The sequence below is a fragment of the Pseudonaja textilis genome, chromosome 14 (assembly GCF_049901715.1).
Source record: "Pseudonaja textilis isolate UNSWEBS1 chromosome 14, rPseTex1.2, whole genome shotgun sequence".
NCBI lineage: Eukaryota > Metazoa > Chordata > Lepidosauria > Squamata > Elapidae > Pseudonaja > Pseudonaja textilis.
In genome coordinates, this window is record NC_142003.1 from 3,322,247 (window position 1) to 3,335,124 (window position 12,878).

General features: G+C 45.7%; 1 protein-coding gene across 1 annotated transcript in view; it reads left to right on the forward strand.

Annotated features, from left to right (window-relative positions):
- The first annotated feature begins 11,530 nt into the window (after positions 1–11,530).
- The window catches only part of FOXK1 (forkhead box K1), a 46,716-nt gene continuing 45,368 nt past the window's right edge, over positions 11,531–12,878 (forward strand). The window contains exon 1 of the mRNA XM_087941983.1: positions 11,531–11,971. Within this exon, the coding sequence (XP_087798109.1) occupies positions 11,538–11,971 (434 nt within the window). The 5' untranslated portion in view covers positions 11,531–11,537. The remainder of the gene's footprint in view (positions 11,972–12,878) is intronic.

The window sequence follows — 12,878 nt, forward strand, 5'->3', positions numbered from 1 at the left end:
TCAAAGATCATCGGAGTTTATTGGCAAAGATGATGAAAGTGCAACTGAGAGCAAACTCCAGCATCTGACCTTATTTCCAGAGGAAAATCTCTCTCTCCACTTCTCATTCTAGCTCCAGGATTTGCTTTTTTTAAAAAAAAAAAAAAGAATTACAGGTAGTCATTGAATTATAACACTTGAGACTTTCAAGAAGAGATTGGACTGCCATTTGTCAGAAATGGTTAGGGTCTCCCCCTTGGGCGGAGGGGTTGGACTAGATGACCTACAAGGTACCTTCCAACTCTGATTATCTGCTAAATCTGTTAAACAGTTTGTTTAATGACTGTCCAAAATTACACTAGGGCACTAAAAAGCAATTTATGACCGTTTTTCACACTTATGACCGTCGTAGCATCCTCATGGTCACGTGATCAAAATTCAGGCACTTGTGGCAACTGACTCATATTTATGACAGTTGCAGCATCCCAAGGGGTCACGTGTTCTCCTTTAACGACCTTCTGACAGGCAACGTCAATGGGGAAGCCAGATTCACCAAACAAGTGTGTGCCTAACTTAACAACTGCAGTGATTCGCTTAACAACGGTGACAAGAAAGCTCGTAAAATGGGGCAAAACTCACTTAGCAACTGTCTCGCTTAGCAACAGGAATGTTGAGCTCCATTGTGATCATACGTCAAGGACCACCAATATAGAATAGAATAGAATAGAATAGAATAGAATAGAATAGAATAGAATAGAATAGAATAGAATAGAATAGAATAGAATAGAATAGAATAGAATAGAATAGAATTCTTTATTGGCCAAGTGTGATTGGACACAAGGAATTTGTCTTGGTGTAAATACTCTCAGTGTACCTAAAAGAAAAGAGACATTCATCAAGAGTCAAGAATCATCAGGTACAACACTTAATGATAGTTATAGGGTACAATAAGAATAGAATGGAATGGAATGGAATGGAATGGAATGGAATGGAATGGAATAGAATAGAATAGAATAGAATAGAATAGAATAGAATAGAATAGAATAGAATAGAATAGAATAGAATAGAATAGAATTCTTTATTGGCCAAGTGTGATTGGACACACAAGGAATTTGTCTTGGTCTAAATACTCTCAGTGTACATAAAAGAAAAGATACATTCATCAAGAGTCAAGAATCATAAGGTCCAACACTTAATGATAGCCATAGGGTACAATAAGCAATCAAATCATACTAGGAAACAGTTAATATAAATCGTAAGGATGCAAATGACAAGGTTACAGTCATACAATCACAAGTGGGAGGGGAAGGGCGATAAGGAGTGATGAGAAGATTAATGGTAATAGTAGTGCAGACTTTGTAAACAGTTGGACAGGGTTGAGGGAATTATTTGTTTAGCAGAGGGATGGCTCTCGGGAAAAAACTGTTCTTTTCTGTGATGTTATCTGTGATGGTGAACCTATGGCTCGTGTGCCGAAAGTGGGTGGGAATGGAGATTTTACAATATCTTTGCCCAGCCATGCCCACCAAGCCACACCATGCCCACCAAGCCATGCCCGCAGAACCAGTAGTAAAAAAAATATGTATCCCACCACTGTGGGCGTGGCCTAATTGGCCTCCTGCACCATGGTGGGGAGGGGGGGCTTTTCACCCTTTTCCTCAAGCCTCTGGGAGGGCAAAAATGGCCTCCCCGGGGCTCCGGAAGCCCTCCAGAGGTTGTAAACAGGCCCGTTTCCAGCCTTCCAGAATGTCTAGGAGTCCCATTTTTCATCCTCCCTGAGCCTCTGTGTGGGCCCTGTATTTACCTGGCATCCAAAATGGGATACGCAGAGACTCCTGGGAGAGGCAGGGTGGGGTGGAATGGAAGGGTCCAGCCAGGGGTGGGATTTACTGCTTCGCCGAACCAGGAATTACAAATGATAAAATTAGCAACCAGTTCGCCCAAACCGGGGTGAACCGTTGGCTGCCCACCCCTGCATAGTTACTTCCTTAACCCACCGCTGTCCCTGTAGCTCAAAGCATCCCACTAACCACCTTCTCCTGAGATCCCCGAAACAGAGGGGATAACTTCTGCAGAAATGGGGCCTGGTGGCAGACCTCACCCACTGCTAAAGGGAGTTGGGATACCTGTTCATCCCTCCATTATACCACAGGTTGCTCCGGACAGTGTTAACCAGCTGCAAAACAAGTTTGGAGATGCTGAGAATCGTAAGACGCATGACGGAGGTGAAATCTGCTTTTCGTCGACAGTCTTTGCCCTCCCTCCGAGGCCTCCAAAAGCAGAGACAGGCTCTGATGGCAACTCTCCTGCATTCCAAAGCAAAGTTTCGGCCAAACCTTTGGCATTTACAAGGACTCCAAGCAAGGAAAAGGAAAAAAACACGCCTTTTTAGGAAATCTGCAGCCCGAGAAGTCTATCAAAGGCATACAGTGCCCCCTGCCGGCCAGGCCATCGCGTTGCAGGCTCAGGAAAGGGTAAGATCGCACATGCCACTGGTAAAAACGAAGCAACCTGACACCGGTGGAAGCCCTGTTGCCAAGATAGACACAGACACCCTGAAAATACCAAGTATCCCCCCCCACCAAAACAGCTACAGTTTCCTCATCTATATTCTATTCTAGATTCTATTCTATATTATGTTCTATTCTACTCTGTATTTTATTCTAGATTCCATTCTATTCTAGATTCCATTCTAGATTCTATTCTGGACCCCACTCTAGAGCCTGTTTCAGATTCCATTTCTGGAGCCTGTTCCGGATTCTATTCCGGATTCCATTCCAGACTCTATTTCTGGAGTCTGTTCCGGATCCCATTCTGGACCCCGTTCTACTCGGGATTCTATTCTGGATTCCACTCTAGAGCCTATTCCAGTTTTCCATTCCTCAGCGTGCTCCTGCTTCTACTTTTGGAGTCCATTCCAAATTCCATTCTGGATTCCCATTCCAGACTCTAATCTTGATTCCATTCTGGATTTCATTCTGGGCTCTGTTCTTTGGTTCCCTTCTAGACTCAAATCTGGATTCCATTCCGGGTTCCATCCTGGAGCCTATTCTGAAATTCCATTCTGGACTCTGTTCTGGATTCCATTCTGGGTTCCATTCTATTCTAGATTCCATTCCAGAGTCTATTCTGCATTCTAATCTAGATTCTATTCTAGAGTCTATTCTCGATTTGATTCTATTCTCTATTCTATTCTCTATTCTATTCTGTTCTATTCTATTCTCTATTCTATTCTATTCTATTCTATATTCTATTCCCTATTCTATAGTCTATTCTATCCCATTTTTATTCTGTTATTATTCTATTATTATTTTATTAGCTCGACAGAGTCCTTGTCAGAGCCTTCCCAGACTCCAGGACCGGCCCATGTTCCTCCGCAACCTCCTCACTGTCCGAATCTGTTGCCAGCTCCGCCGGCTCCTGCCAGGCCACAACAACTTCAATTCCTTGACTGTCAGGCTCTCAAAAAGTAACCAAACGCTCCAAAAATGCCTCTGGGACCCAAATATCACCCCCAACTTGCTTCACCTTCCATCTCCCAAATGAAACACATTAAATTCTTTCTTCCCCCTCTTGAATCCAATGAGCAAAAAATAATAATTCCTTTTTTCTTTCTCCTCTAAACCAGATGTTACTTTCATGCCCCAATAACTCTGAAACAGCTGAATGGATTTTCTTCAAACTTTTTTTTTTATTTTGCACATTAACATAAGGCGACTTTTTTTTTCCTTTGCAAGCATCCTAAAAAACACACCTTTGGGCTGAAAACCGATCTGAAAAAGGGTCAGAGGAAGGAAAGTGGAGGGAGGGAACTTTGCAAAAAAGTTTTTAGCACCCCATTGTAGGCTAAAAAAAAAGAAAAGAAATCAAATTAGCACCCAATAGAAGGTGAGAAGCAGAAAAAGGAATGGCATCTCAGTCAAACACTTCTTCTCGAAGGTCACTTTCAGATTTCCAGGTGTTTTTAAAATTAGTTACAAGCGGTCAACCCCAAATTTTCAGAACCACTAACTGGGCAAATCAAAACTTACAAAATGGGAGTTCGGCATCCTGATGGACTCCTGCTGCTAAAGGCAACAGGGTTGGAGGTTGTCAAGATTATAACATAGAATAACAGAGGGCCGAAAACACATCGGCCAACTTTGGAGAGCCCTGATCGTGACTAAGCGACTGGAACATACAAAGAATGGCTGCAGGAATTGGGTATGTCTATAGTCTAAGGAGGGATGCGGTGGCTCAGTGGCTAAGACGCTGAGCTCGTTGATCAGGAAGGTCCGCAGTTCGGCGGTTTGAATCCCTAGCACCATGTCACGTGAGTGAGCTCCCATTACTTGTCCCGGCTTCTGCCAACCTAGCAGTTCGAAAGCATGTAAAAAATGCAAATAGAAAAATAGGGACCCCTTTGGTGGGAAGAAGGGAACAGCGTTCCATCCACCTTTGGTGTTTAGTCCTGCTGGCCACATGACCATGGAGACATCTTTGGACAGCGTTGGCTCTTCGGCTTTGAAACGGAGATGAATAACCATCCCCTAGAACCGGAAACAATTAGCACATATGTGCGAGCATTTACCTTTTTAGTCTAATGAAGAGAAGGACCAGGGGAGACATGATTGCAGTCTTCTGATGTTGGAAGAGCTCCTACAAAGGTGAGGAGGTGCAATCTGTTTGTCAAAGCACCAAAAGGCAAGACAAAAAAAAAATGGCTGGAAACTAACCAAGGAGAGAAGCAACCTGGAATTAAGGAGGAATAACAAATAACAAACAACAACAATAATAATAACAACAACAAGGAGGACAATTCATCAATGGAACTGCTTCCCTCCAGAAGTTGTGGGTTCTCCATCCCTGGAGGCCTTCAAGAAGAGACTGGGCGGCTATTTGTCTGAAATGGTATAGGGTTTCCTGACTGAGGAAGGGTTGGACTAGATGACCTCCGAGGTCCCTTCCTATTCTATTATTCTATGTCAAGGGTCCCCAAACTTGGCAACGTTTAAGACTTGTGGACTTCAACTCCCTGCTGGCTGGAGAATTCTGGGAGTTGAAGTCCACAAGTCTTAAACGTTGCCAAGTTTGGAGACCTCTGTTCTATGTTTTAAGAGTTAAGATGGCAAACGCTACAAGAGAAGAACTTGGGAGACCAAATATTGGCAGTCAAATATTCCTTTCAATCAATCAATCAATCCAGATCGGAGGCATACTTAGAATAACAAAAGTTTTAGAGTTTTGGAGGTCATCTAGTCCAACCCCCTGCTGGAGCAGGAGAGTCTATTTCAAATATTAGCCCCCAATGATACCGAAGCATCAAAACGCAGACTTGAAAAAGCAATAAAACTACAAGGGACCGTTTCCCTTCCCCAGTTTTTTTCTTTCTGTTTTGTAAGGGTTTTTTTTTTCCCCTTCTCGGTGAAACATTTAAGTTCTTAAAAACTCTCTTAAGCCGACTTCAGCACAGCGTTTCCTTGTGCGTTTCACCACAACATGGCAAGCAACTGTGTACTGGCCCTTTGAAGGAAACCAGGTCAGGAAACAGGCTCCGCAAACAACTGCAACTCTACTTTGTTGTTGCAGAGTGCTAGTGCGAAGTGTTAACAACAAAATCTTGAAAGCTTGGCTCAGATTGTCTCTTATCTTAACAGAGTTGGATGGGACCCTGGAGGTCTTCTAGCCCAACCTCTCCTGCTCAAGGTAGGAAACCTTATGCCACTTCAGACAAAAGGCTGTCCAATCTTTTAAAAAACGCCTCCGGTTTTAGAGCAGCCACAATTGCTGGAGTCGAGTCATTCCGCTGATTAATGGTTCTGACTGTCAGGAAATTTCTGCTTAGTTCTAGGTTGGTTCTGGCCTCGATTAGTTTCCATGCCAAAGAGAATCAAGTCGGGGCGATCTTGAATGTCTTTCTCACTCGCTCCTCTCTTCCAGGGTCCAGGTGGGGACTCTTGCTTCAATGGAATGGAACGGAATGGAATATAGAACATAAAATAGGAATAGAACAAGAATAGAATAGAATAGAATAGAATAGAATAGAATAGAATAGAATAGAATAGAATAGAATAGAATAGAATAGAATATAGAATATAGAATATAGAACAGGAATAGAACAATAATTGAACAGGATAGAATAGAATATAGAATATAGCACAGGAATCGAACAAGAATAGAATAGAATAGAATAGAATAGAATAGAATAGAATAGAATATTGAATATAGAATATAGAACAGGAATAGAACAATAATAGAACAGAATAGAATAGAATATAGAATATAGCACAGGAATCGAACAAGAATAGAATAGAATAGAATAGAATAGAATAGAATAGAATAGAATAGAATAGAATAGAATATTGAATATAGAATATAGAATATAGAACAGGAATAGAACAATAATAGAACAGAATAGAATAGAATATAGAATATAGCACAGGATCGAACAAGAATAGAACAGAATAGAATAGAATAGAATAGAATAGAATAGAATAGAATAGAATAGAATAGAATAGAATAGAATAGAATATAGAATATAGAATATAGAATATAGAACAGGAATAGAACAATAATAGAACAGAATAGAATATAGAATATAGCACAGGATCGAACAAGAATAGAATAGAATAGAATAGAATAGAATAGAATAGAATAGAATAGAATAGAATAGAATAGAATATAGAATATAGAATATAGAACAGGAATAGAACAAGAATAGGAATAGAAGAGAACAGGAATAGAATAGAATAGAATAGAATAGAATAGAATAGAATAGAATAGAATAGAATAGAATAGAATAGGAATAGGAATAGGAGGAACAGGAATAGAATAGGAATAGAAGAGAATAAATATAGAATAGGGAATAGAATAGAACAGAACAGAATAGAATAACTGAAAATTTATGGATGGCCACTAGATGGCAGAAGAGACTTACGGAAAAATGTTTGGCTTTGTTCTGCCATCTGGTGGGCACCCCAAGTGGTGCAGGCCAATTGCTCAACCTCATCAATTCTAAGAAGCATGAATGCCAACTCCCAGAATTCCCCAGCCAGTGGGGAATTCTGGGAGTTGCAGTCCACCCTTCTTAAAGTCGATGAAGTTGAGAAATACTGCTCTATTCCTAACATATCCCTGAATGGCTTTTTCCTTGAAAAACAGCCACAATCGTCTCAGCTTGGCTTCCTTGCCTTCCAGTGACTTTTAAGTCTCATTTCTGCACTAGCTAAAGCAATCTGGGTCCTTCCCAGGTTGCATTTTAAACATGGAAATGGGACACCATAGCAATGCTTGAAATTTCAGTCCAAAGAAAGATGAGTCAATTCCGTTTTAAACACAATATACTTCTTGTCCTCTGAATAGAGTCTATTTTTTAAAAAAAAGGTAGTTTAGTAAATAAATCTGTTGGCAACAGATGATATTTGCAGCTGGCATAGGGTTGGTAATATGTTGCCTTGTCATTATGGTGCTAATAACTATTTTAATAATTGTAATAAAAAAAATACTTTGACTTTTTGGGGCTAGAAGAAATCACAAGATTTGTTCATGAAGATTACCTTCCTTTTAACACATTTTAATGTAGTTTATTTCAGCTAGTTAGAGTGGAACAGAAGGAAAGTCTGTTTCTTTGCCTAAAGGTTTTCCCCCTTCCTATTTGGCTCTTATTGTAAAAATGTTCTGCATCCTTTACAATACTCATTTAAAACCATTTATAATATTGTTATAATAATATTTTATTATAACAATTTCCTACCCCAATATGTTTGCATAAAGGAGGCCAAAAAAGTAACTGTGGAAAGAAAATTGGCACCAAAAAATAGATTATACAGCTTTCCAAATTCTAAACACGCTTTTTTTTTAAAAAAGGTGCTAATATATTCTTGATGAGTGTAAGATTACAAAAATCCAAGCTGTAAAACTCAAGGAAGTGTTATTTTCAGATTCCAGACCTACTTCATTCACACAAACAGAAAACAGAATTTTTCTCCCAAGAGATTGTTTTTCTATTTTTCTTCCGTGTAAAAAATACACCTACCCTCATGTGTATGTTTTTACAACAATGTTTTTATGAAAACAAAATGCATTTAAAGTTTGTAAACTCCGTGTGTGTGTGTGTGTGTGTGTGTGTGTGTGTGTGTTTCACTCTAGGTCAGGCCAAAATGTTTTTTAAAGTTTATCTAATGTTTGGCAGATTAGAGAAACTTTGTATCTTGGAATAATGTGGCTTGGGACAGAAATGATAATTGCCATCATTAAAATATCTCAATCTGGGATGAAAAAGGAAACTCACTTCTTTAATAACCTGACAGGTTTAGAAAGATGATCAAACTATGTTAAAACACTCTTTAAAACAGTGTTTGTCAACCTTTGTAACTTGAAAATGGGTTTCCCAAAAGTGTGTTTTCCAAAAGGAAAAAAAAAAATTTCTTTGGGGAAAAAAAATCACTTCTCATCCAAGAATCTTCTTCAGTTGGATGAGAAGTAAAATGTTATCAAAGAAAAAACAAACACCACCAAAAAAAGTCCAGTTGCATTTTGAAAAAAGCACTTTTGGGTCAACCATGACCTAGATCAAGGGGTGTCCAACCTTGACAACTTTAAGACTTGTGGACTTCAACTCCCAGAATTGCTGGCTGGGGAATTCTGGGAGTTGAAGTCCACAAGTCTTAAAATTGCCAAGGTTGGACACCCCTGACCTAGATGATAGAGGCTTTCCATAGGCATTAAAGCAGAGGTGGTATTCAGCAGGTTCTAGCCAGTTCTGGAGAACCGGTAGCGGAAATTTTGAGTAGTTTGGAGAACCAGCAAATACCACCTCTGACTGGACATTTTACAGTCTCTTTCCCCTGCCACACCCACAAAATCGGTAGTAAAAAAAAAAAAATGAATCCCACCACTGTTTGAAGATGGGTGAACTTCAACTCCCAGAATTCCCCAGCCACCCATCGGATTGGCTAATATCGGTGTAACACATGTCCAGAGACCTCTGCACCTCCTAATTCCCAAGATTCGTTTTTCTCGTCACGTACATGCATACATCTGAAGTAGCCTGTATTGTTTTTCTGTGTCATATATGTGAGTATATGCATACTTTTTAAATTCATTTCATGGCGTTTATGCATGCAATGAAATGCCATTTTAATGTATGCCAATTAGTGTACATTCAAAGTGACAAAAAAGCTGAAGTTATTACTATACTATACTAGCTATACTAGCTCTGTACCAGTGCTTTGCTACGAAATTATGTAGTCGGGCTTAATTTGTGGGGAGGAAAATAAGGGGGAGAAAATTCTGCCTCTGGCTACCAGCATCCATCGGTATTCATCTGGCTAGCGTCCTGTCAGTGTGTGAGAGAGTTGCCGGCTGTTTGGAAACTGAAACAGTATTTTGCTGTGAGCAAGGAGACAGCAAGGAGCCTGGACGTGGCTTAGCTCAACTGTTCTGTACTAAAGCTGCTTGCTGCTGTGAAACTAAAACTGAAACTCCTCTGCTTGTGTTTTGCATTTGGATCAGATTTCTTTTTAAGATGGAGAGCGGGAATAGAACTCCTTAGCATCAGAGCATGTTAAAAATAATAATATAGGAAATACTCTAAATGCTCTGATGGTCATTTTGAAAAATCTTTTCTTAGTGAGCCCCTAGAAGCCAAGAGGAACATAAGTGCCAAATTTCAAGTTTGTAGGCTTTACAGGTTCTGGAGATTTTGTGATGATGCATTTCACTTTTTAATATATATATTTTGTGTATGTATGTGTGTGTTTCTTAAGTTTTCGCGGGTATTTATATGTATGGTATTCAGGTTTGTTCGGGTATTTTCCCACGTCATTATAGTTGTGCTTTTAAAGTTGTAGCAACGTTTCAGCAGAATCTCAAGCCTGATGAGGGCAGATGAGATTCTGCCGAAACCTTTTACAGCTTGAAACCAGTTGAAAACTAGGACTTTCTTGGATTATTAGACCTTCTGGAGAAGTTTTACATCTAGTGATTTTAACGGGAAGACACAAAAGGGAGAGGCGTGGCACGGGAGTGGGGAGAAACCATCATCCCTTTCCCTCCTAAATCAGAGTTTTTCAAAAGTTCGCCACTTTTCAGATATCTGGACTTCAACTCCCAGAATTCTTACAGCGGCCAAGTTCACTCCACTTTAAAAAGGGGCGTGTGAAGGGGAGGGGGCGCCACCAGGGCCAACCGCAAGATCTGACCGACGCCACGTGGCTTGCACGACTGTATCTCACGCCCACAGTGCATGCCAGAGAAGCCCCCACTCCCACCCCAATTGTCAAGGGCCAGCTGACGCTTTGCACTCTCGTCCGCCTTGCGCGCTTTTTTTGCCATTGGGCGCTGCTCCTTGCGCGTTGCCGTGATGCCAACTCGGCTGGCCCGGGTGTGCCTTACCTGGCACGGCTAAGGACGGATGGAAACAAGGCAATTGGCAACAAAAAAAGTGCGCTCAACTTGGGTTAGCACGCTAAGAGTTGCATTCACACGATCCGCCTCCGAGACTAACGCAGCAGATTGTGGAAAGTCGGCCTAAGGTGCCTAGGTGGATTTTGGCAAGCCAGAATGCGTGCCTTCGAGTCGAGAGGGGCAAGGGTCGTGTGAATGCAGCCCAAGCGGAACACCGAAGGGCAGTCTTTCCCCCTCCTTGCCAGAGGGTTGCATAACGGCCTTTCCTCCCTCCCAAGCAAGCTGCCACGACTGGGCCCTCCCCGGGCTGACGTCGGTTCGCCTCCACCCATCGCTACATCCGTGCCAACCTCCCTCTACGCCAGCCAGTTGAGTTTCTGTTCCCTCCGATCTCCTTTCTCTCCTCCCCGCCCACCCGAGACCGCAGGCGGGCCAGATGCCCCCGCGGGGGCCAGGATCAATCCCTCCCAAGCCATGCGGACTACAACCCCTATGGTCCCCAGCCTAGCAAACCCCAGCAACACCCCACCCACCCCAAACCTTTGCAGTACGTCCGCTCCCCGAGAAAGCCCCCACCGCGCCCTCCGTGGAAAAGGACAACGATGCCCCCTCGCCCCTCCGGAGCCGCGGGACTCGAGTGGCCGCTTTCCTCCGGAGGGGCGCCGGGGAGGGCGCAGCCCTGCCCAGCCCGATGGTGTTTGTTTTGCTCGGCCACGCGGTCGCCTCCCTTCCCCTCCCCGCTGCACCCTCCTCCCGAGTCACACACACACACCCCTACGAGACACGCACGCACACGGAGACACACACCCTCCTCCTCCTCCTCCTTCCCTCCCCGCACCCTGCCGAGACCACCCCTCTCCAAGCGCCAACCCCTCTCCAAGCGCCAGCCCCCTCCCCAGGGCGCGGGGAGGGCTCCGCGGACTGGCGTGCCAGCTGGGCCGCCCCCGCCTCTAGCCGATCCCCCCGTCGACCCCCGCCCCCAAGCCGCCCCTTCCCAGCCAGCCCGTGCGCAACGCCGGCACCCCCAGCCTCGCCAAGCAGGGCGCAGCGGCGGCGGCGGCGGCAACGGCAGCGGGGCGGCTCCCCCCACGGCCGCGGCTCCGCCCCGGAGGCCGGCGGGGGAGTCGGCTGGCTGGCTGGCTGGCTGGCTCGCACGCTGGCTGGCGGGGAACATGGCTGAAGTCGGCGAGGACGGGCGCGGCGGCGGCGGCAGCGGCAACGGGGCCGGAGCCTTGGTGGCGCTGCGCTCGGCGCCCTGCAGCCCCGCCGCGCCCCAGCCCCTGCCTCCGCCGCTGCCTCCCCCGTTGCTGCTGCCGCTCGTCCCCGCGGCTTCCTCCTCCTCCTCCTCCTGCGGGGCGCCGCTAGCCCGGCTGCAGGGCCGCGACTTCGAGTTCCTGATGCGCCAAGCGGCGGTGAGCATCGGGCGCAACTCGTCGCAGGGCGCGGTGGACGTGCACATGGGCCACTCCAGCTTCATCTCCCGCCGCCACCTGGAGCTGGCCTTCCGCGCGCCCCACTTCTTCCTCCGCTGCCTCGGCAAGAACGGCGTCTTCGTGGACGGAGCCTTCCAGCGGCGGGGCGGGCCGCCCCTCCAGCTGCCCCCGCAGTAAGTGCCGCGCCGGGCGGTGGGGAGGAAGAGGAGGAGGAAGGGATGGGGACGGTGGCGCCGCCGCGGGCCGGGTTGGAGATGCACCTAGGAGAGCCCGAGAGGGGTGGGGGGAAGAGGAGGAGGAGGCGCGCGGGTGGCCGGTTCCAAGGGGGGTGGAGAGGAAACCCCGCTCTGTGGAGAGGGGAAGGGAGGTAGAGGGGGCCGACACGTGTCGGGGCAGGAGCCGGAGGGTTTGTTGACAAGAGCTCGTTGCACGCAAGGGAGAGTCCCGATCTCTGGGGTGGGGGTGGGGGAGTACGAGCGGACCCCCCCGCAAACACGCGTCGGCGCCCAGAGAAGAGCTTGCCAGGTGGGGGGGTCGTGGGAAGGGGGTTCTCGCAAGACAAGCTGGAGAGGAGGAGAATCCGCCAGCCCAGGAAAGGTCTGGGGATGGAGTTCCTTTCGGGAAGACTCTGTAAAGTGGGGAGGGGGCTTCCATGGAAGGAGACCACGGTTGACTTGGGGAGGGGGTGTCTGGCCAGGAAAGACGGGCCTATCTTGCGGGGGTGCAGTGTTTTGAGTTTTTTTCTGAAAGTTATTCTTCACCCAAGGCTCCTGAGAGAGGCTTCTCTAAAGATCTGGGATCTGGATTGTGGGGTTCACGCTATTGTTGTCCCCCCCCCCTTAAGGGCCCAGAAGGAGCTGCATGCACCCCTAAACGGGAAGGGGGTAGGTTGCAAAGACTTGAACCATGGAATGACCTCGTGGATAGATACACCCAACAGGCGCCATCCTTGGCAGGTTGTCAGAAGGGACCTGCTCTGGTTTTTTTCTGCCACTTCAGCAGGGTGGGTGAGCCCCCAAAACAGGGGGCTCTTTTTAAAAAGGCTGGGGGTGGGGGGAAGGCTTTGATAGTAGGGGTGAA